The 25535-nt window shown below is 45.5% G+C and overlaps 1 protein-coding gene across 1 annotated transcript in view; it reads right to left on the bottom strand.

Annotated features, from left to right (window-relative positions):
* The window catches only part of LOC120037668 (voltage-dependent T-type calcium channel subunit alpha-1I-like), a gene marked incomplete at its 5' end in the record, with an annotated part of 166483 nt that extends 141257 nt beyond the window's left edge, over positions 1–25226 (bottom strand). The window contains 2 exons of the mRNA XM_038983664.1: positions 1349–1508; positions 25129–25226. Of these exons, the coding sequence (XP_038839592.1) occupies positions 1349–1508; positions 25129–25226 (258 nt within the window). The remainder of the gene's footprint in view (positions 1–1348; positions 1509–25128) is intronic.
* Positions 25227–25535: the final 309 nt, after the last annotated feature.

Consider the following 25535-nt stretch of genomic DNA (forward strand, 5'->3'; position numbering starts at 1 on the left):
GAGAGAGAAAAGGGGAGGTGCTGCACAGTAGGATAAATTATTTGACGTTAGAGAAAGAACATCTATCACCCATAATTCCCTGCTCTGCCATCAAAGGAGCTGTGTGAATCGGAACACTACGGGGGGGATGGACTACCATGGAGTGTGTATTTGTGTGTCTGTGTGTCTGAAGATAAGGTACTACATGCAATGACTCTGTAAATTGTGTGTGTGTGTGTGTGTGTGTGTGTGTGTGTGTGTGTGTGTGTGTGTGTGTGTGCCTGCGTGCATGTGAAGGTAGTGGTTCCTTATAGATTGTGACATAGAGGATCTAGGGAAGGAACAGGAGCAGCCATCTTGATATTGATGGAACTATGGTAAAACACAGGGAGAAACAGCAGGCACACGGAGGAGGGAGGGAGGGAGGGAGGGAGGGAGGGAGGGAGGGAGTGGGAGAGGGGGAGAGGGAGGGAGGGAGGGAGGGAGGGAGGGAGGGAGGGAGGGAGGGAGGGAGGGAGGGAGAGAGGGAGAGAGGGAGAGAGAGGGAGAGGGGGAGAGAGAGAGAGGGAGAGAGAGGGAGAGAGAGGAGAGGGAGAGAGGGAGAGAGAGGCGGAGAGAGGGAGAGGGAAAGAAAAAAGAAAGAAATAACAAGAAAGGGAGAGCTCTCTCCATCTTTCTATCATTACATCAGGAAAATATGATTCCATCAATCATCATCATGTACACTGGAAGAGGAGGTCACACATAAACACACACAGTCAACACACGGTCACGCACACAGAAAGACACACACATAAACACACACAGAAAGACACACACACACATAAACACACACAGAAAGACACACACACACACACACACACACACACACAGAAACACACACAGAAAGACACACACACACATAAACACACACAGAAAGACACACACACACACACACACACACACACACACACACACACACACACACACACACACACACACACACACACACACACACACACACACACACACACACACACACACACACACACACACACACACACACACACAGAAAGACACACACACACAGAAACACACACAGAAAGACACACACACATAAACACACACAGAAAGACACACACACACACACACACACACACACACACACACACACACACACACACACACACACACACACACACACACACACACACACACACACACACACACACACACACACACACACACACACACACACACACACACATAAAGACACACACACACATAAACACACACATAAAGACACACACACACAGAAACACACACAGAAAGACACACACACACAGAAACACACACAGAAAGACACAGACACACACACACTGTTACTCACAGGGTGAAGTTTTCCTTGGGGTAGCAGCGGTTCCTCAGTAGCCCCGCCCACAGCTGCACTCCGATGACACCGAAGATGAAGAAGACGAAGAAACAGAGTAGCAGGACGTTGCCCAGCATGGGGAGAGTGTCCAGGAGGAGATTCACCAGGATACGCATACCTGACACACACACACACACACACACAGATCAGACCAGTACAGAGGTGGTTGTAGAGTTCTACTGCAGTTATCCCTGGAGCTTCATAAGGAACTAGACAAGACAGGGGGGTAAAGAAAGAAAGAGAAAATATTTTAATTTGGACAATACAAAATACAGCATGTGTCATTATTCCTAAATGTAGAACAGTTCCTCCCTCTCCTCCCCCCCCCCCCCCCCCCCCCTTCCCTCCATTCCTCCACCCCTCCCTCACCTCAGAAAGGACAAATGAAAGAGTGGAAGCCTGGCTGATAAGTGGTCTAATCTCCTGATGCTGAAGTAACACGAGGCAAAAGCAATGATGCCTTTCTCCACCTTACAATAAGCTTCAACTTACTATTCAGCTCACTAAACAATTCACTATTCAATTCACTAAACAATTCACTATTCAATTCACTTCATAAAGTGGAACCCTAACCTTCACAGTCTATTCAGCTCACTAAACAATTCACTATTCAATTCACTTCATAAAGTGGAACCCTAACCTTCACAGTCTATTCAGCTCACTAAACAATTCACTATTCAATTCACTTCATAAAGTGGAACCCTAACCCTCACAGTCTATTCAGCTCACTAAACAATTCACTATTCAATTCACTTCATAAAGTGGAACCCTAACCTTCACAGTCTATTCAGCTCACTAAACAATTCACTATTCAATTCACATCATAAAGTGGAACCCTAACCCTCACAGTCTATTCAGCTCACTAAACAATTCACTATCCAATTCACTTCATAAAGTGGAACCCTAACCTTCACAGTCTATTCAGCTCACTAAACAATTCACTATTCAATTCACTTCATAAAGTGGAACCCTAACCCTCACAGTCTATTCAGCTCACTAAACAATTAACTATTCAATTCACTTCATAAAGTGGAACCCTAACCTTCACAGTCTAATCAGCTCACTAAACAATTCACTATTCAATTCACTTCATAAAGTGGAACCCTAACCTTCACAGTCTATTTAGCTCTTTGTCCTCATAATGATTTTCTGAGATAGATATTCGTAGTCCATATTATCTCATTATTAACAGTTACATGGCAGTGACTTGGCCTCCCTTGTGGTCTTTCAGTACCTAACAACATAATGACTGATTCCTCTCTTCTTTCTGAACAGGCAGACACCATGGCAGCCGTAATGGCCCCTAATAGAGTAGGAAAGACCCCTGGGTCCTTAGGCACAACCCCTAGAGAAAGAAAAGGGGAGAGTGTGACGTCTGGCGGTGAAAGGAGAATGTGGATGAGAAACAAATGACAAGGTAGAACAGAAGTGTTGCATCAATAACAAGGTGGAGTGAAGAAACAGGAAGAGGGGAGGAGTTAGGAAAGGAAACAGAATGCAGTCGTCTGACGAGGGAACAGAGGAAGAGAAAAGGACATCTGGAAAGAGAGTGCATGGAGATCAAGACGAGAGGAAAGACAAGTAGGACAGAGAGAGAGACAAACACAAAGAGAGTGCATGGAGATCAAGACGAGAGGAAAGACAAGTAGGACAGAGAGAGAGACAAACACAAAGAGAGTGCATGGAGATCAAGACGAGAGGAAAGACAAGTAGGACAGAGAGAGAGACAAACACAAAGAGAGTGCATGGAGATCAAGACGAGAGGAAAGACAAGTAGGACAGAGAGAGAGACAAACACAAAGAGAGTGCATGGAGATCAAGACGAGAGGAAAGACAAGTAGGACAGAGAGAGAGACAAATACAAAGAGAGGGATAAAACCAATTTGCAGAGGGAAGCCATCACCTGAGACAGAGAGAGAGTGGGGAGGAAGAAAGAGATAGAAAGAGATAGAGAGAGAGAGAGAGAGAGGGAGAAAGAGAGAGGGAGAGAGAGGCGGGAGAGGGGCGAGAGAGAGAGAGAAAGAGAGATAGAGGGGGAGGGAGAGAGCGAGAGAATAACAGAATAACAGAGAGAGAAAGGCCTTCACCTGGGCTAGTAGCTAATTAGTGTGTCTCCAGGGAGTTGTTAGTAAACATCCCCCAGCCCGCCTAAGCCCCTTTACCTATCTAGGGAAAGCCCTGTCTTATTAACGCAATGTTAGAAAGACTCACACTGCCCCTTCCCTAGAGTCTGCCTACCTGCTCTCTCTGTGTGTGTGTGTGTGTGTGTGTGTGTGTGTGTGTGTGTGTGTGTGTGTGTGTGTGTGTGTGTGTGTGTGTGTGTGTGTGTGTGTGTGTGTGTGTGTGTGTGTGTGTGTGTGTGTGTGTGTGTGTGTGTGTGTGTGTGTGTGTGCCTCCGAGCCGAATAAGAAACAAACTCTCACAGTCTCACTACAGAATCCAACGTTTGTCGATAAACGTCAAATTTGAAAGGTTAAGTTTAGACATTCATTCTAAAAGGTTAAGGTAAGGGTTAAGGTTTTGGGATAGGGTTAAACCATTTTTCGGTTCAGAGCCAAACCTCGCAACCTACGCCCATCCACCATTCCCGTCCACAACGACCTAATAAAACCCTACTTGATGGTAATCGCCCCTAGTGACCGGTTTTGAAGTCATCTCCCGAGGTCCTGCTTATCTGGACAGACTTTGAATTTCACAGTAGATCTTGAGCAACCTGGCTATGATAAGAGATTGATGTTTAATAAAGAAGATTATTAAATAAAGAGGAATTACATAAACAGAGATACAGGTAGAGAGAGAGAGAGAGAGAGAGAGAGAGAGAGAGACAGACAGACAGACAGACAGACAGACAGACAGACAGACAGACAGACAGACAGACAGACAGACAGACAGACAGACAGACAGACAGACAGACAGACAGACAGACAGACAGACAGACAGACAGACAGACAGACAGACAGACAGACAGAGAGACAGAGAGACAGAGAGACAGAGAGCGAGGGGACGGGGGTAGATAAAAAGATATACAGTGGGGCAAAAAAGTATTTAGTCAGCCACCAGTTGTGCAAGTTCTCCCACTTAAAAAGATGAGAGAGGCCTGTAATTTTCATCATAGGTACACTTCAACTATGACAGACAAAATGAGAATTTTTTTTCTCCAGAAAATCACATTGTAGGATTTTTAATAAATTTATTTGCAAATTATGGTGGAAAATAAGTATTTGGTCTCCTACAAACAAGCAAGATTTCTGGCTCTCACAGACCTGTAACTTCTTCTTTAAGAGGCTCCTCTGTCCTCCACTCGTTACCTGTATTAATGGCACCTGTTTGAACTTGTTATCAGTATAAAAGACACCTGTCCACAACCTCAAACAGTCACACTCCAAACTCCACTATGGCCAAGACCAAAGAGCTGTCAAAGGACACCAGAAAAAAAATTGTAGACCTGCACCAGGCTGGGAAGACTGAATCTGCAATAGGTAAGCAGCTTGGTTTGAAGAAATCAACTGTGGGAGCAATTATTAGGAAATGGAAGATATACAAGACCACTGATAATCTCCCTCGATCTGGGGCTCCACGCAAGATCTCACCCCGTGGGGTCAAAATGATCACAAGAACGGTGAGAAAAAATCCCAGAACCACACGGGGGGACCTAGTGAATGACCTGCAGAGAGCTGGGACCAAAGTAACAAAGCCTACCATCAGTAACACACAACGCCGCCAGGGACTCAAATCCTGCAGTGCCAGACGTGTCCCCCTGCTTAAGCCAGTACATGTCCAGGCCTGTCTGAAGTTTTCTAGAGAGCATTTGGATGATCCAGAAGAAGATTGGGAGAATGTCATATGGTTAGATGAAACCAAAATATAACTTTTTGGTAAAAACTCAACTCGTCGTGTTAGGAGGACAAAGAATGCTGAGTTGCATCCAAAGAACACCATACCTACTGTGAAGCATGGGGGTGGAAACATCATGCTTTGGGGCTGTTTTTCTGCAAAGGGACCAGGACGACTGATCCGTGTAAAGGAAAGAATGAATGGGGCCATGTATCGTGAGATTTTGAGTGAAAACCTCCTTCCATCAGCAAGAGCATTGAAGATGAAACGTGGCTGGGTCTTTCAGCATGACAATGATCCCAAACACACCGCCCGGGCAACGAAGGAGTGGCTTCGTAAGAAGCATTTCAAGGTCCTGGAGTGGCCTAGCCAGTCTCCAGATCTCAACCCCATAGAAAATCTTTGGAGGGAGTTGAATGGGCCAAAATACCAGCAACAGTGTGTGAAAACCTTGTGAAGACTTACAGAAAACGTTTGACATCTGTCATTGCCAACAAAGGGTATATAACAAAGTATTGAGATAAACTTTTGTTATTGACCAAATACTTATTTTCCACCATAATTTGCAAATAAATTCATTAAAAATCCTACAATGTGATTTTCTGGATTTTTTTTTCTCATTTTGTCTGTCATAGTTGAAGTGTACCTATGATGAAAATTACAGGCCTCTCTCATCTTTTTAAGTGGGAGAACTTGCACAATTGGTGGCTGACTAAATACTTTTTTGCCCCACTGTATATATATATATTAATATACACTGCTCAAAAAAATAAAGGGAACACTTAAACAACACAATGTAACTCCAAGTCAATCACATTTCTGTGAAATCAAACTGTCCACTTAGGAAGCAACACTGATTGACAATAAATTTCACATGCTGTTGTGCAAATGGAATAGACAAAAGGTGGAAATTATAGGCAATTAGCAAGACACCCCCAATAAAGGAGTGATTCTGCAGGTGGTGACCACAGACCACTTCTCAGTTCCTATGCTTCCTGGCTGATGTTTTGGTCACTTTTGAATGCTGGCGGTGCTCTCACTCTAGTGGTAGCATGAGACAGAGTCTACAACCCACACAAGTGGCTCAGGTAGTGCAGCTCATCCATGATGGCACATCAATGCGAGCTGTGGCAAGAAGGTTTGCTGTGTCTGTCAGCGTAGTGTCCAGAGCATGGAGGCGCTACCAGGAGACAGGCCAGTACATCAGGAGACGTGGAGGAGGCCGTAGGAGGGCAACAACCCAGCAGCAGGACCGCTACCTCCGCCTTTGTGCAAGGAGGAGCACTGCCAGAGCCCTGCAAAATGACCTCCAGCAGGCCACAAATGTGCATGTGTCTGCTCAAACGGTCAGAAACAGACTCCATGAGGGTGGTATGAGGGCCCGACGTCCACAGGTGGGGGTTGTGCTTACAGCCCAACACCGTGCAGGACATTTGGCATTTGCCAGAGAACAAGAAGATTGGCAAATTCGCCACTGGCGCCCTGTGCTCTTCACAGATGAAAGCAGGTTCACACTGAGCACATGAGCACATGTGACAGACGTGACAGAGTCTGGAGACGCCGTGGAGAACGTTCTGCTGCCTGCAACATCCTCCAGCATGACCGGTTTGGCGGTGGGTCAGTCATGGTGTGGGGTGGCATTTCTTTGTGGGGCTGCACAGCCCTCCATGTGCTCGCCAGAGGTAGCCTGACTGCCATTAGGTACCGAGATGAGATCCTCAGAGCCCTTGTGAGACCATATGCTGACACATGCACATTTGTGGCCTGCTGGAGGTCATTTTGCAGGGCTCTGGCAGTGCTCCTCCTTGCACAAAGGCGGAGGTAGCGGTCCTGCTGCTGGGTTGTTGCCCTCCTACGGCCTCCCTCACGTCTCCTGATGTACTGGCCTGTCTCCTGGTAGCGCCTCCATGCTCTGGACACTACGCTGACAGACACAGCAAACCTTCTTGCCACAGCTCGCATTGATGTAACATCATGGATGAGCTGCACTACCTGAGCCACTTGTGTGGGTTGTAGACTCCGTCTCATGCTACCACTAGAGTGAGAGCACCACCAGCATTCAAAAGTGACCAAAACATCAGCCAGGAAGCATAGGAACTGAGAAGTGGTCTGTGGTCACCACCTGCAGAATCACTCCTTTATTGGGGGTGTCTTGCTAATTGCCTATAATTTCCACCTTTTGTCTATTCCATTTGCACAACAGCATGTGAAATTTATTGTCAATCAGTGTTGCTTCCTAAGTGGACAGTTTGATTTCACAGAAGTGTGATTGACTTGGAGTTACATTGTGTTGTTTAAGTGTTCCCTTTATTTTTTTGAGCAGTGTATATATATATAGAGAGAGAGAGAGAGAGAGAGAACTCTCCACTGCTGCCTACATATTAACTCTGTTGTCCAAACACACACACATAACATGTTTCTGCGTTGGCATTTCTTCTCTGAATATCCTGAAATGGCTTCGATGGCTTCAATCATCGGCAAACACATATCAACCCACTACAAAAGACCTTGGCTCCCATGGGATCCAAAACAACAGGTGTTTTGTCTGCACCATTTCTATGAATAGAATAAGGACTTATTCTGGCGTTCCTGGGAATGAAAGCATGTTTGATGTCATATGTTTAATATTACGTCCTAAACATTAGACATCATGATGTTTGAGCCAATCAAAACGTTCCGTGGTAGAAAAACATAGACTAAACATTAAGAGTATATAAATGAAGAATATATTCCGACACATAAAATACTTATCCCCATAACCCAGTTGGTTAGCAGTTATTTGACTGAATAGGGCCAGTAGTGTCTCATTGACAGTGATAAACGTGTCAGTAGTTCTGCCTCCATAGAGCTGCAACAGTGCCACAGTCGCATTACACAGTCATTAAGTTAGCATTGGCCACGGTGCAACTACATGACTGGGAGGTATCCATGTCGGCTCTAAATATTGAGTGTGTCTGTTAACCGCTCAATGGCCGCACGCCACATATTAGTGCCCTGAGGGCAACGGCAACACTGGAATTTATAGCTCCGCCAATAGCAGTTCATTACAACTGGATGCCATGTCATTGAATTGAGTGGGAGAGATGAATGAAGGAGGGATGGATGGAGAGGGAGGGGGGGCAGCGTCTGTTAAGTGCCAAGTTCAAACTTCTATCAAAACAGAAGCTATGGCGATCTCTCTCCTCTCTTTCTTCTGCAGCTTCTTCTCCTTCGTTCCCCCCGCTCATCCCTCACTTATTGTCTCTATTCATCCGACTCCCTCTTTCCCCACTCTCATTCCTCCGCTCCGCTCTATCCATCATCCAAATAGCTAGTCATCCAAGTCCCTCTGCTTCTCGCCTCAGTCCATCCCTCACTTCTCTACTCTCCATCTCTATACCCCTCTCCTCTCCTCTGCTCAGGATAATTCCTTGCTCTCTTTATTGCTTTTTAAAGCATTTATTTTCATTTTAGCACTCTCCTTTCCCCTGTTCACCACCACTCTCTCCTCTCTGAACCTGTTCACCACCACTCTCTCCTCTCTAAACCTGTTCACCACCACTCTCTCCTCTCTAAACCTGTTCACCACCACCACTCTCTCCTCTCTAAACCTGTTCACCACCACCACTCTCTCCTCTCTAAACCTGTTCACCACCACTCTCTCCTCTCTAAACCTGTTCACCACCACCACTATCTCCTCTCTAAACCTGTTCACCACCACCACTCTCTCCTCTCTAAACCTGTTCACCACCACCACTATCTCCTCTCTAAACCTGTTCACCACCACTCTCTCCTCTCTAAACCTGTTCACCACCACTATCTCCTTTCTAAAGCTGTTCACCACCACTCTCTCCTCTCTAAACCTGTTCACCACCACCACTCTCTCCTCTCTAAACCTGTTCACCACCACCACTCTCTCCTCTCTAAACCTGTTCACCACCACCACTCTCTCCTCTCTAAACCTGTTCACCACCATTCTCTCCTCTCTAAACCTGTTCACCACCACTCTCTCCTCTCTAAACCTGTTCACCACCACCACTCTCTCCTCTCTAAACCTGTTCACCACCACTCTCTCCTCTCTAAACCTGTTCACCACCACTCTCTCCTCTCTAAACCTGTTCACCACCACTCTCTCCTCTCTAAACCTGTTCACCACCACTCTCTCCTCTCTAAACCTGTTCACCACCACCACTCTCTCCTCTCTAAACCTGTTCACCACCACCACTCTCTCCTCTCTAAACCTGTTCACCACCACCACTCTCTCCTCTCTAAACCTGTTCACCACCACTCTCTCCTCTCTAAACCTGTTCACCACCACTCTCTCCTCTATAAACCTGTTCACCACCACTCTCTCCTCTCTAAACCTGTTCACCACCACTCTCTCCTCTCTAAACCTGTTCACCACCACCACTCTCTCCTCTCTAAACCTGTTCACCACCACTCTCTCCTCTCTAAACCTGTTCACCACCACTCTCTCCTCTCTAAACCTGTTCACCACCACTCTCTCCTCTCTAAACCTGTTCACCACCACTCTCTCCTCTCTAAACCTGTTCACCACCACCACTCTCTCCTCTCTAAACCTGTTCACCACCACTCTCTCCTCTCTAAACCTGTTCACCACCACCACTCTCTCCTCTCTAAACCTGTTCACCACCACCACTCTCTCCTCTCTAAACCTGTTCACCACCACTCTCTCCTCTCTAAACCTGTTCACCACCACTCTCTCCTCTATAAACCTGTTCACCACCACCACTCTCTCCTCTCTAAACCTGTTCACTACCACCACTCTCTCCTCTCTAAACCTGTTCACCACCACTCTCTCCTCTATAAACCTGTTCACCACCACCACTCTCTCCTCTCTAAACCTGTTCACCACCACTCTCTCCTCTCTAAACCTGTTCACCACCACTCTCTCCTCTCTAAACCTGTTCACCACCACTCTCTCCTCTCTAAACCTGTTCACCACCACCACTCTCTCCTCTCTAAACCTGTTCACCACCACTCTCTCCTCTCTAAACCTGTTCACCACCACTCTCTCCTCTATAAACCTGTTCACCACCATTCTCTCCTCTCTAAACCTGTTCACCACCACTCTCTCCTCTCTAAACCTGTTCACCACCACCACTCTCTCCTCTCTAAACCTGTTCACCACCACTCTCTCCTCTCTAAACCTGTTCACCACCACTCTCTCCTCTCTAAACCTGTTCACCACCACTCTCTCCTCTCTAAACCTGTTCACCACCACCACTCTCTCCTCTCTAAACCTGTTCACCACCACCACTCTCTCCTCTCTAAACCTGTTCACCACCACTCTCTCCTCTCTAAACCTGTTCACCACCACCACTATCGCCTCTCTAAACCTGTTCACCACCACCACTCTCTCCTCTCTAAACCTGTTCACCACCACCACTATCTCCTCTCTAAACCTGTTCACCACCACTCTCTCCTCTCTAAACCTGTTCACCACCACTATCTCCTTTCTAAAGCTGTTCACCACCACTCTCTCCTCTCTAAACCTGTTCACCACCACTCTCTCCTCTCTAAACCTGTTCACCACCACCACTCTCTCCTCTCTAAACCTGTTCACCACCACCACTCTCTCCTCTCTAAACCTGTTCACCACCACCACTCTCTCCTCTCTAAACCTGTTCACCACCACTCTCTCCTCTATAAACCTGTTCACCACCACTCTCTCCTTTCTAAACCTGTTCACCACCACTATCTCCTCTCTAAACCTGTTCACCACCACTCTCTCCTCTATAAACCTGTTCACCACCACTCTCTCCTCTATAAACCTGTTCACCACCACTCTCTCCTCTCTAAACCTGTTCACCACCACTATCTCCTCTCTAAACCTGTTCACCACCACTCTCTCCTCTATAAACCTGTTCACCACCACCACTATCTCCTCTCTAAACCTGTTCACCACCACCACTCTCTCCTCTCTAACCCTGTTCACCACCACCACTCTCTCCTCTCTAAACCTGTTCACCACCACCACTCTCTCCTCTCTAAACCTGTTCACCACCACTATCTCCTCTCTAAACCTGTTCACCACCACTCTCTCCTCTATAAACCTGTTCACCACCACTCTCTCCTCTCTAAACCTGTTCACCACCGCTCTCTCCTCTCTAAACCTGTTCACCACCACCACTCTCTCCTCTCTAAACCTGTTCACCACCACTCTCTCCTCTCTAAACCTGTTCACCACCACTCTCTCCTCTCTAAACCTGTTCACCACCACCACTCTCTCCTCTCTAAACCTGTTCACCACCACTCTCTCCTCTCTAAACCTGTTCACCACCACTCTCTCCTCTCTAAACCTGTTCACCACCACTCTCTCCTCTATAAACCTGTTCACCACCATTCTCTCCTCTCTAAACCTGTTCACCACCACCACTCTCTCCTCTCTAAACCTGTTCACCACCACTCTCTCCTCTCTAAACCTGTTCACCACCACTCTCTCCTCTCTAAACCTGTTCACCACCACTCTCTCCTCTCTAAACCTGTTCACCACCACCACTCTCTCCTCTCTAAACCTGTTCACCACCACCACTCTCTCCTCTCTAAACCTGTTCACCACCACTCTCTCCTCTCTAAACCTGTTCACCACCACCACTCTCTCCTCTCTAAACCTGTTCACCACCACCACTCTCTCCTCTCTAAACCTGTTCACCACCACCACTCTCTCCTCTCTAAACCTGTTCACCACCACCACTATCTCCTCTCTAAACCTGTTCACCACCACTCTCTCCTCTCTAAACCTGTTCACCACCACTCTCTCCTCTCTAAACCTGTTCACCACCACTCTCTCCTCTATAAACCTGTTCACTACCACCACTCTCTCCTCTCTAAACCTGTTCAGCACCACTATCTCCTCTCTAAACCTGTTCACCACCACCACTCTCTCCTCTCTAAACCTGTTCACCACCACCACTCCCTCCTCTCTAAACCTGTTCACCACCACTCTCTCCTCTCTAAACCTGTTCACCACCACTCTCTCCTCTCTAAACCTGTTCACCACCACTCTCTCCTCTCTAAACCTGTTCACCACCACTATCTCCTCTCTAAACCTGTTCACCACCACCACTCTCTCCTCTCTAAACCTGTTCACCACCACCACTCTCTCCTCTCTAAACCTGTTCACCACCACTATCTCCTCTCTAAACCTGTTCACCACCACCACTCTCTCCTCTCTAAACCTGTTCACCACCACTCTCTCCTCTCTAAACCTGTTCACCACCACCACTCTCTCCTCTCTAAACCTGTTCACCACCACTCTCTCCTCTATAAACCTGTTCACCACCACCACTCTCTCCTCTCTAAACCTGTTCACCACCACCCCTCTCTCCTCTCTAAACCTGTTCACCACCACTCTCTCCTCTCTAAACCTGTTCACCACCACCACTCTCTCCTCTCTAAACCTGTTCACCACCACCACTCTCTCCTCTATAAACCTGTTCACCACCACTATCTCCTCTCTAAACCTGTTCACCACCACCACTCTCTCCTCTCTAAACCTGTTCACCACCACCACTCTCTCCTCTCTAAACCTGTTCACCACCACCACTCTCTCCTCTCTAAACCTGTTCACCACCACCACTCTCTCCTCTCTAAACCTGTTCACCACCACTATCTCCTCTCTAAACCTGTTCACCACCACCACTCTCTCCTCTCTAAACCTGTTCACCACCACCACTCTCTCCTCTCTAAACCTGTTCACCACCACCACTCTCTCCTCTCTAAACCTGTTCACCACCACCACTCTCTCCTCTCTAAACCTGTTCACCACCACCACTCTCTCCTCTCTAAACCTGTTCACCACCACTCTCTCCTCTATAAACCTGTTCACCACCACCACTCTCTCCTCTCTAAACCTGTTCACCACCACTATCTCCTCTCTAAACCTGTTCACCACCACCACTCTCTCCTCTCTAAAGCTGTTCACCACCACTCTCTCCTCTCTAAACCTGTTCACCACCACCACTCTCTCCTCTCTAAACCTGTTCACTACCACCACTCTCTCCTCTCTAAACCTGTTCACCACCACTATCTCCTCTCTAAACCTGTTCACCACCACCACTCTCTCCTCTCTAAACCTGTTCACCACCACCACTCTCTCCTCTCTAAACCTGTTCACCACCACTCTCTCCTCTCTAAACCTGTTCACAGCCACTCTCTCCTCTCTAAACCTGTTCACCACCACTCTCTCCTCTCTAAAGCTGTTCACCACCACTATCTCTTCTCTAAACCTGTTCACCACCACCACTCTCTCCTCTCTAAACCTGTTCACCACCACTCTCTCCTCTCTAAACCTGTTCACCACCACTCTCTCCTCTCTAAAGCTGTTCACCACCACTCTCTCCTCTCTAAACCTGTTCACCACCACTCTCTCCTCTCTAAACATGTTCACCACCACTATCTCCTCTCTAAACCTGTTCACCACCACCCCTCTCTCCTCTCTAAACCTGTTCACCACCACTCTCTCCTCTCTAAACCTGTTCACCACCACCACTCTCTCCTCTCTAAACCTGTTCACCACCACCACTCTCTCCTCTCTAAACCTGTTCACCACCACTATCTCCTCTCTAAACCTGTTCACCACCACCACTCTCTCCTCTCTAAACCTGTTCACCACCACCACTCTCTCCTCTCTAAACCTGTTCACTACCACCACTCTCTCCTCTCTAAACCTGTTCACCACCACTCTCTCCTCTCTAAACCTGTTCACCACCACTCTCTCCTCTCTAAACCTGTTCACCACCACCACTCTCTCCTCTCTAAACCTGTTCACCACCACCACTCTCTCCTCTCTAAACCTGTCACTACCACCACTCTCTCCTCTCTAAACCTGTTCACCACCACCACTCTCTCCTCTCTAAACCTGTTCACCACCACCACTCTCTCCTCTCTAAACCTGTTCACCACCACCACTATCTCCTCTCTAAACCTGTTCACCACCACCACTCTCTCCTCTCTAAACCTGTTCACCACCACCACTCTCTCCTCTCTAAACCTGTTCACCACCACTCTCTCCTCTCTAAACCTGTTCACCACCACTATCTCCTCTCTAAACCTGTTCACCACCACCACTCTCTCCTCTCTAAACCTGTTCACCACCACTCTCTCCTCTCTAAACCTGTTCACCACCACCACTATCTCCTCTCTAAACCTGTTCACCACCACCACTATCTCCTCTCTAAACCTGTTCACCACCACCACTATCTCCTCTCTAAACCTGTTCACCACCACCACTATCTCCTCTCTAAACCTGTTCACCACCACTATCTCCTCTCTAAACCTGTTCCCCACCACCACTCTCTCCTCTATAAACCTGTTCACCACCACCACTCTCTCCTCTCTAAACCTGTTCACCACCACCACTCTCTCCTCTCTAAACCTGTTCACCACTCTCTCCTCTCTAAACCTGTTCACCACCACCACTCTCTCCTCTCTAAACCTGTTCACCACCACCACTCTCTCCTCTCTAAACCTGTTCACCACCACCACTCTCTCCTCTCTAAACCTGTTCACCACCACCACTCTCTCCTCTCTAAACCTGTTCACCACCACTCTCTCCTCTATAAACCTGTTCACCACCACCACTCTCTCCTCTCTAAACCTGTTCACGCTATGTATAGTGTACATCTCTCTACCCACTTTCCCCCCCCCCTCACTCTCTCCTTCTATCTGTTTCTCTCTCACCTTGACCCCTCTTTCTCTCCCTCCCACACAAACCTTCCTTCCCTCTCTGCCCCACCTGCTCTCTCTCTCTCACACACACACATCCCTTCCCTCTTCATACCTCTCTGCCCTTCCCTCTATTTTTGTTCTCTCTCTCTCGCCTCATCTCTCTCCCCCTCTCTCTCCTCCTCTCTCTCCTCCTCTCTCTCCCCCTCTCTCTCCTCCTCTCTCTCCTCTCTCTCCTCCTCTCTCTCCTCCTCTCCTCTCTAGGGACAGTAGTGTTCCTCTTAGACAGTGCAGAGTGGTTTGTTCCAGGGAAGGAAGGAAGGAAGGAAGGAAGGAAGGAAGGAAGGAAGGAAGGAAGGAAGGAAGGAAGGAAGGAAGGAAGGAAGGAAGGAAGGAAGGAAGGAAGGAAGGAAGGAAGGAAGGAAGGAAGGAAGGAAGGAAGGAAGGAAAAGGAGTAACTACTATCTTTCATTCTGAGAGAGATGGATCTGACTCAGTGGAGAATTGAAAGGGGGTAGGAGAAAGTGAAAGAAAGACAAGAGAGAGAGAGAGAGAGAGAGAGAGAGAGAGAGAGAGAGAGAGAGAGAGAGAGAGAGAGAGAGAGAGAGAGAGAGAGAGAGAGAGAGAGAGAGAGAGAGAGAGAGACAGAGAGAGATCTTAGAAAACGGGGTGGCTGTTCCTACTCAATGCACTGATCACCAGGAACGTCGGGAAGGGGAGAGGACATTCTAACTAGGGAATAATCCACTAGAGATTACTATAATCTGTACAGTAGTTAGAAAGACTGCTATTTAATCCCTTACTATCTCTCCCTCTATTGTACAACTCATGCCCTTTCCTCCTCTCTTCCTCTAGTCTGTCTCTTCTATTCTCTCTCCCTCACTCTCGTCTCATCACACTAGTCTGTCTCTTCTATTCTCTCTCCCTCACTCTCGTCTCTCATCACACTGTCTCTTCTATTCTCTCCCCCTCACTCCCGTCTCTCATCACACTTTCCCACATCAGAGTACACACACCAAACACACACCTAGTACCCGTGAAGACACACACCAAACACAGACCTAGTACCCGTGAAGACACACACACACAGGAGAAATGAGCTGCACGTTGTCACCTGTATAGTGAGCTATAAACTCCAGCCATTATGATGTAGCTCTATGATGAACAGGAAAGGTTTGGTTGTAGCATCACACTTGAGAAGGAAGCAAAGCAACATCAACTCAAGTATCATCGCATCCAACTGAGAGACCACTCAATGGTGCTCGCAATGAATAGCTGTGTGTGTGTGTGTGTGTGTGTGTGTGTGTGTGTGTGTGTGTGTGTGTGGGGGGGGGTCTGTCATTGGAAGAGGAAAATATGTGTGTTTGTGTGATTGCCTGGCACAATTTGGACTCAACAACTAAATTGTTTACTGGCTCCGATCTCATCAAAAGCTGTGAAAACAATCAACGCTCTTATCTTTTGGACCGTTGGCTTGCCGTAGAACAACTCAGGTAATAATAAGGTACTTATGATGCTGATTGGGTGTTGAAGTGGTTTGGGATGAGACACAGACACAGAGAGAGAAGAGCACGTAGCAACAGAGACAGACAGACAGACTCACTCTCAAATTCAAATTCAAATAGCTTTATTGACATGAGAAAGATTGCGTAAATATTGACAAAGCATTATGAACACCTACTGTTTCCATGACAGACCAACCAGGTGAATCCAAGTGAAAGCTTTGATCCCTTCTTGATGTCATTTGTTAAAACAATTGAGACATGGATTGTGTATGTGTGCCTTTCAGAGGGTGAATGGGCGAGACAAAAGATTAAAGTACCTTTGAACGAGGTATGGTAATAGGTTTGTGTCAAGAACTGCAACACTGCTGGGTTTTAACGCTTTCCCGTGGGGTGAGGGGAGGGGCAGCAGTGGATAATAATACAACAATGTGATAAATAATGGGTACAGTAAAAGGGTAAACATGGAAAATGAACATGAATACTACTAGAATGAATGCTACCAGCACTATTATTTACACTAACACCACAACTATCCCTACTACTACCATTACCACTACTATCCCTACTATCCCTACTACTACCATTACCACTACTATCCCTACTACTACCATTACCACTACTCTCCCTACTACTACCATTACCACTACTATCCCTACTACTACCATTACCACTACTATCCCTACTACTACCATTACCACTACTATCCCTACTAATACCATTACCACTACTATCCCTACTACTACCATTACCACTACTATCCCTACTACTACCATTACCACTACTCTCCCTACTACTACCATTACCACTACTATCCCTACTACTACCATTACCACTACTATCCCTACTACTACCATTACCACTACTATCCCTACTAATACCATTACCACTACTCTCCCTACTACTACCATTACCACTACTATCCCTACTACTACCATTACCACTACTCTCCCTACTACTACCATTACCACTACTATCCCTACTACTACCATTACCACTACTATCCCTACTACTACCATTACCACTACTCTCCCTACTACTACCATTACCACTACTATCCCTACTACTACCATTACCACTACTATCCCTACTACTACCATTACCACTACTCTCCCTACTACTACCATTACCACTACTATCTCGACTACTACCATGACCACTACTCTCCCTACTACTACCATTACCACTACTATCCCTACTACTACCATTACCACTACTATCCCTACTACTACCATTACCACTACTATCCCTACTACTACCATTACCACTACTATCCCTACTACTACAACCATTACCACTACTATCCCTACTACTACCATTACCAGTACACTCCCTACTACTACCATTACCACTACTATCCCTACTACTACCATTACCACTACTATCCCTACTACTACCATTACCACTACTATCCTTACTACTACCATTACCACTACTATCCCTACTACTACCATTACCACTACTATCCCTACTACTACCATTACCACTACTATCCCTACTACTACTACCATTACCACTACTATCCCTACTACTACCATTACCACTACTATCCTTACTACTACCATTACCACCACTATCCCTACTACTACCATTACCACTACTATCCCTACTACTCCCATTACCACTACTATCCCTACTACTACCATTACCACTACTATCCCTACTACTACCATTACCACTACTCTCCCTACTGCTACCATTACCACTACTATCCCTACTACTACCATTACCACTACTATCCCTACTACTACCAGTACCACTCTATCCCTACTACTACCATTACCACAACTATCCCTACTACTACCATTACCACAACTATCCCTACTACTACCATTACCACTACTATCCCTACTACTACCAATACCACTACTCTCCCTACTACTACCATTACCACTACTATCCCTACTACTACCACCATTACCACTAGTATCTCTACTACTACCGTTACACCTACTATCCCTACTACTACTACCATTACCACTACTATCCCTACTACTACCATTACCACTACTCTCCCTACTACTACCATTACCACTACTATCCCTACTACTACCATTACCACTACTATCCCTACTACTACCATTACCACTACTATCCCTACTACTACCATTACCACTACTCTCCCTACTGCTACCATTACCACTACTATCCCTACTACTACCATTACCACTACTATCCCTACTACTACCACCATTACCACTACTATCCTTACTACTACCATTACCACTCTATCCCTACTACTACCATTACCACAACTATCCCTACTACTACCATTACCACAACTATCCCTACTACTACCATTACCACTACTATCCCTACTACTACCAATACCACTACTCTCCCTACTACTACCATTACCACTACTATCCCTACTACCACCATTACCACTAGTATCTCTACTACTACCGTTACACCTACTATCCCTACTACTACTACCATTACCACTACTATCCCTACTACTACCATTACCACCACTATCCCTACTACTACCATTACCACTACTATCCCTACTACTACCATTACCACTACTATCCCTACTACTACCATTACCACTACTCTCCCTACTACTACCATTACCACTACTATCCCTACTACTACCATTACCACTACTATCTCTACTACTACCATTACCACAACTATCCCTACTACTACCATTACCACTACTATCCCTACTACTACCAATACCACTACTCTCCCTACTACTACCATTACCACTACTATCCCTACTACTACCATTACCACTACTATCCCTACTACTACCATTACCACTACTATCCCTACTACTACCATTACCACTACTCTCCCTACTACTACCATTACCACTACTATCCCTACTACTACCATTACCACTACTCTCCCTACTACTACCATTACCACTACTATCCCTACTACTACCACCATTACCACTAGTATCTCTACTACTACCGTTACACCTACTATCCCTACTACTACTACCATTACCACTACTCTCCCTACTACTACCATTACCACTACTATCCCTACTACTACCATTACCACTACTATCCCTACTACTACCATTACCACTACTCTCCCTACTACTACCATTACCACTACTATCCCTACTATTACCATTACCACTACCATCCCTACTACTACCATTACCACCACTATCCCTACTACTACCATTACCACTACTATCTCTACTACTACCATTACCACTACTATCCCTACTACTACCATTACCACTACTATCCCTACTACTACCATTACCACTACTATCCCTACTACTACCATTACCACTACTATCTCTACTACTACCATTACCACTAATATCCCTACTACTACCATTACCACTACTATCCCTACTACTACCATTACCACTACTATCCCTACTACTACCATTACCACTACTATCCCTACTACTACCATTACCACTACTATCCCTACTACTACCATTACCACTACTATCCCTACTACTACCATTACCACTACTATCCCTACTACTACCATTACCACTACTATCCTTGGTAAATATATTATATGTAGCATAGAGAGCAGCAGTCGACTTGAAAACCACGGAGAGTGTCCTGTACAGGCTACACAGTACCATGGACTTTCTCTGCTGAAGAGCCAGTATGGCAGCTGTCCGTGGTGCTAAAGTTCTGTGGCCTATTGAGGAGAGCTCTCGATGGTGAGGGAACATAAAACATTTACTACACTAAACAAAAATATAAACACAACATGTTAAGTGTTGGTACCATGTTTCATGAGCAGAAATAAAAGATCCCAGAAATGATTTATTATTGTTATTATTATTTTCATTTTTTCTATATTTTTTTCTGTTTGTGAGCGTTTCTCCTTTACCAAGATAATCCATCCACCTGACAGGTGTGGCATATCAACAATCTGATTAAACCGCATGATCATTACACAGGTGCACCTTGTGCTGGGGACAATAAAAGGCCACTCTAAAATGTGCAGTTTTGTCACACAACACAATGCCACAGATGTATCAAGTTTTAAGGGAGTGTGCAATTGGCATGTTGACTGCAGGAATGTCCCCCAGAGCTGTTGCCAGAGAATTCAATATAGAGAGAAAAAAATATACATCCTTGTTAGTGAGCATTTCTCCTTTCTATACCATAAGCAACCTCCAACGGGATTTTAGAGAATTTGGCAGTACGTCCAACCGTTCTTCACAACTGCAGACCACGTGTGTAGTCGTGGCCAAAAGTTTTGAGAATGACACAAATATTAATTTTCACAAAGTTTGCTGCGTCAGTGTCTTTAGATATTTTTTGTCAGATGTTACTATGGAATACTGAAGTATAATTACAAGCATTTCATAAGTGTCAAAGGCTTTAATTGACAATTACAAAAGTTGATGCATATTTGCATTGTTGACCCTTCTTTTTCAAGACCTCTGCAATCCGCCCTGGCATGCTGTCAATTATCTTCTGGGCCACATCCTGACTGATGGCAGCCCATTCTTGCATAATCAATGCTTGGAGTTTGTCAGAATTTGTGGGGTTTTGTTTGACCACCCGCCTCTTGAGGATTGAACACAAGTTCTCAATGGGATTAAGGTCTGGGGAGTTTCCTGGCTATGGACCCAAAATATTTTGCCACTTTTGCCTTATGGCAAGGTGCTCCATCATGCTGGAAAAGGCATTATTCGTCACCAAACTGTTCCTGGATGGTTGGGAGAAGTTGCTCTCGGCATGATACAGGACTGATGGTAGGTCTCACCTTGTCTTCTTTTTCCAGATGCCCCAAACAATCGGAAAGGGGATTCATCAGAGAAAATGACTTTACTCCAGTCCTCAGCAGTTCAATCCCTGTACCTTTTGCAGAATATCAGTCTGTCCCTGATGTTTTTCCTGGAGAGAAGTGGCTTCTTTGCTGCCCTTCTTGACACCAGACCATCCCCCAAAAGTCTTCGCCTCACTGTGCGTGCAGATGCACTCACATCTGCCTGCTGCCATTCCTGAGCAAGCTTTGCACTGGTGGTGCCCCGATTCTGCAGCTGAACCAATTTTAGGAGATGGTCCTGGCGCTTGCTGGACTTTCTTGGGCGCCCTGAAGCCTTCTTCACAACAATTGAACCGCTCTCCTTGAAGTTCTTGATAATCCGATAAATGATTGATTTAGGTGCAATCTTACTGGCAGCAATATCCTTGCCTGTGAAGCCCTTTTTGTTCAAAGCAATGATGACGGCACGTGTTTCCTGACAGAGGAAGAACAATGATTCCAAGCACCACCCACCTTTTGAAGCTTCCAGTCTGTTATTCGAACTGTTATTCGAACTCAATCAGCATGACAGAGTGATCTCCAGCCTTGTCCTCGTCAACACTCACACCTGTGTTAACGAGAGAATCACTGACATGATGTCAGCTGGTCCTTTTGTGGCAGGGCTGAAATGTAGTGGAAATGTTTTTTGGGGATTCAGTTCATTTGTATGGCAAAGAGGGACTTTGCAATTAATTGCAATTCATCTGATCACTCTTCATAACATTCTGGAGTATTTGCAAATTGCCATCATACAAACTGAGGCAGCAGACTTTGTCAAAAAGTATATTCGTGTCATTCTCAAAACTTTTGGCCACGACTGTATATTGCGTCGTGTTGATGAGCAGTTTTCTGATCAGCACTGTCAGCACTGTGAACAAAGTGCCCCATGGTGGCGGTGGGGTTATAGTATGGGCAGGCATAAGCTATGGACAACAAACACAATTGCATTTTATTGATGGCTATTTGAATGCACAAAGATACATTGTTGTGCCATTCATCCGCCACCATCACCTCATGTTTCAGCATGATAATGCACGGCCCCATGTCACAAGGATCTTTACACAATTCCTAGAAGCTGAAAATGTCCCAGTTCTTCCATGGCCTGCATACACACCAGACATGTCACCCATTGAGCTCTGCTCCGCTAGACTGACAGGCTAGTGCTTCTCTGTTCATTAGGTCTACTCATCTTGTTGGCTGAAGGAAAGTAGACTGGCAGACTAGTGCTTCTGCTGTTCATTAGGTCTACTCATCTTGTTGGCTGAAGGAAAGTAGACTGACAGGCTAGTGCTTCTGCTGTTCATTAGGTCTACTCATCTTGTTGGCTGAAGGAAAGTAGACTGACAGACTAGTGCTTCTGCTGTTCATTAGGTCTACTCATCTAGTTGGCTGAAGGAAAGTAGACTGACAGGCTAGTGCTTCTGCTGTTCATTAGGTCTACTCATCTTGTTGGCTGAAGGATAGTAGACTGACAGGCTAGTGCTTCTGCTGTTCATTAGGTCTACTCATCTTGTTGGCTGAAGGAAAGTAGACTGACAGACTAGTGCTTCTGCTGTTCATTAGGTCTACTCATCTTGTTGGCTGAAGGAAAGTAGACTGACAGACTAGTGCTTCTGCTGTTCATTAGGTCTACTCATCTTGTTGGCTGAAGGATAGTAGACTGACAGGCTAGTGCTTCTGCTGTTCATTAGGTCTACTCATCTTGTTGGCTGAAGGAAAGTAGACTGACAGGCTAGTGCTTCTGCTGTTCATTAGGTCTACTCATCTTGTTGGCAGAAGGAAAGTAGACTGACAGACTAGTGCTTCTGCTGTTCATTAGGTCTACTCATCTTGTTGGCTGAAGGATAGTAGACTGACAGGCTAGTGCTTCTGCTGTCCATTAGGTCTACTCATCTTGTTGGCTGAAGGAAAGTAGACTGACAGACTAGTGCTTCTGCTGTTCATTAGGTCTACTCATCTTGTTGGCTGAAGGAAAGTAGACTGACAGACTAGTGCTTCTGCTGTTCATTAGGTCTACTCATCTTGTTGGCTGAAGGAAAGTAGACTGACAGGCTAGTGTTTCTGCTGTTCATTAGGTCTACTCATCTGGTTGGCTGAAGGAAAGTAGACTGACAGGCTAGTGCTTCTGCTGTTCATTAGGTCTACTCATCTTGTTGGCTGAAGGAAAGTAGACTGACAGACTAGTGCTTCTGCTGTCCATTAGGTCTACTCATCTTGTTGGCAGAAGGAAAGTAGACTGACAGACTAGTGCTTCTGCTGTTCATTAGGTCTACTCATCTTGTTGGCTGAAGGAAAGTAGACTGACAGACTAGTGCTTCTGCTGTTCATTAGGTCTACTCATCTTGTTGGCTGAAGGAAAGTAGACTGACAGACTAGTGCTTCTGCTGTTCATTAGGTCTACTCATCTTGTTGGCTGAAGGATAGTAGACTGACAGGCTAGTGCTTCTGCTGTTCATTAGGTCTACTCATCTTGTTGGCTGAAGGGAAGTAGACTGACAGACTAGTGCTTCTGCTGTTCATTAGGTCTACTCATCTTGTTGGCTGAAGGAAAGTAGACTGACAGGCTAGTGCTGCTGCTGTTCATTAGGTCTACTCATCTTGTTGGCTGAAGGAAAGTAGACTGACAGGCTAGTGCTTCTGCTGTTCATTAGGTCTACTCATCTTGTTGGCTGAAGGAAAGTAGACTGACAGGCTAGTGCTTCTGCTGTCCATTAGGTCTACTCATCTTGTTGGCCGAAGGAAAGTAGACTGAATATGAACAGTTCTATCATCTTCAATATGTGCCTTGGATTCAGTAAGAGGTATGTATATATATATACAGTATATATATAATGCAAGCAGTTGCTTCCCTGTCTTCATTCACTTGTAGCCTACTTCTTATCTGAAACGCCTGTGAGATGGACCTGATCAAGTGAGGGGCATTGGCCATAACCTACTAGACGTGAGTGAGAGGTGCCTCCGAGCACTGCGGCCGGGAGAAGGGAATTATACTGTAATTAGCCTATTATATTCAGCCCAAGGGCACAAAGGCCACTTTGGCCGCAAAAGGCATGGATTTTTTTAAGGGGCATTATGGCCACACAAGGGGGATGCTGCAGAGAAATGTGAGGCCTGGTGAGAACATTATCAAGTGATTGTCAAAATGTGTGTGCAGCTTGTGACTTTTTTCAAATCATGGTTAGAGTCCCATCATGCAGCCTTAGAATGTATTACACATCAAAACATAGAGCCCAATGTTTGTATCACAACTAAAGTTGCATAAATAACTAAATTAAGGATATAGGAGGACCAGTTTATTTTTTAACTGCTCAACACAGAATAGCCGCATGTTTGGAGAAAATATCATTTATATTCAGCTTTGTTCAATTGTATTCTTTGTACTTTAAAATAATATAAAATAAACCCACGGAATTCTAACCAAATATTGTCTGCTAAATGAACCAGTGTAGCCCACACCCATGTGGCATAGCCATAGTCAGGACCTAACATAAGGACAACTCAGAGTATGCTATTCTGATCTTCTGAAATTGACTACATTTTCTTCATATCATGTTTCTTTAGACCCGTCTAAAATAAATAATGGATTTATTGGGATAGTGTAGGCTATATTAAATGGGTTTATAAGACTTTTTAAATGTAGATGTTCCAAAGGCCTGCATTAGTGGCTTGTAGGCTATGTGTGGAAGCCAGAAGATGCTAAATATGTATATGCTAATTAACAGTCAATTACCGTGAGACCGGCAGTTACTTGCTTGACAATCACCGGATGACAAAATTTCATGACCGCCACAGCCCTAACTGCAACTCAGTAAAACTGTATAAACTATTGCATGTTGCATTTATATTTCTGTTCAGTGTAATACTAGTGGAGAATGTGCATGTAGCCTGGTCTCAGATCTGTGCTGTCTTGCCATAGTGGAAGCAGATCTGGGACTCGATCAGGCAGGTATTGTGCGATGGTGGTATCTATGGGAGACTTACTTGGAACTCTGTTGATGGCTTTGAGGGGTCTGAGGACCCTGACTGTCCTGATGGCTGACAGGTTGATGTTCTGGAGGTCCAATGAGTATTCTACCATCCTGGAGAAACAGGAACACAATACAGTTACAAACTGTTGAAACCCACACTGCTGAACAAACCCTCTGTCCTTACTAGATATCGTCAAGGTTGTTAGTGGTATTTTTCTAGTTCAACCTGTTAAAAGAAAACAGAGTGAAACCCAGTAACAGCACAGATCACACATCAGAGGATCTAAACTCTGGATGTTTATGCTCTTATATTCATTCATATTCTTATATATGAATAAATATATGCTCATATTTATTCGTATTCTTACTTCTGTATCTGTTTCCTAAATGTATTTACAAGGAGACACCCAAAGCCCTTAC

This window comes from Salvelinus namaycush, unplaced genomic scaffold (genome assembly GCF_016432855.1).
Source record: "Salvelinus namaycush isolate Seneca unplaced genomic scaffold, SaNama_1.0 Scaffold181, whole genome shotgun sequence".
Lineage (NCBI taxonomy): Eukaryota > Metazoa > Chordata > Actinopteri > Salmoniformes > Salmonidae > Salvelinus > Salvelinus namaycush.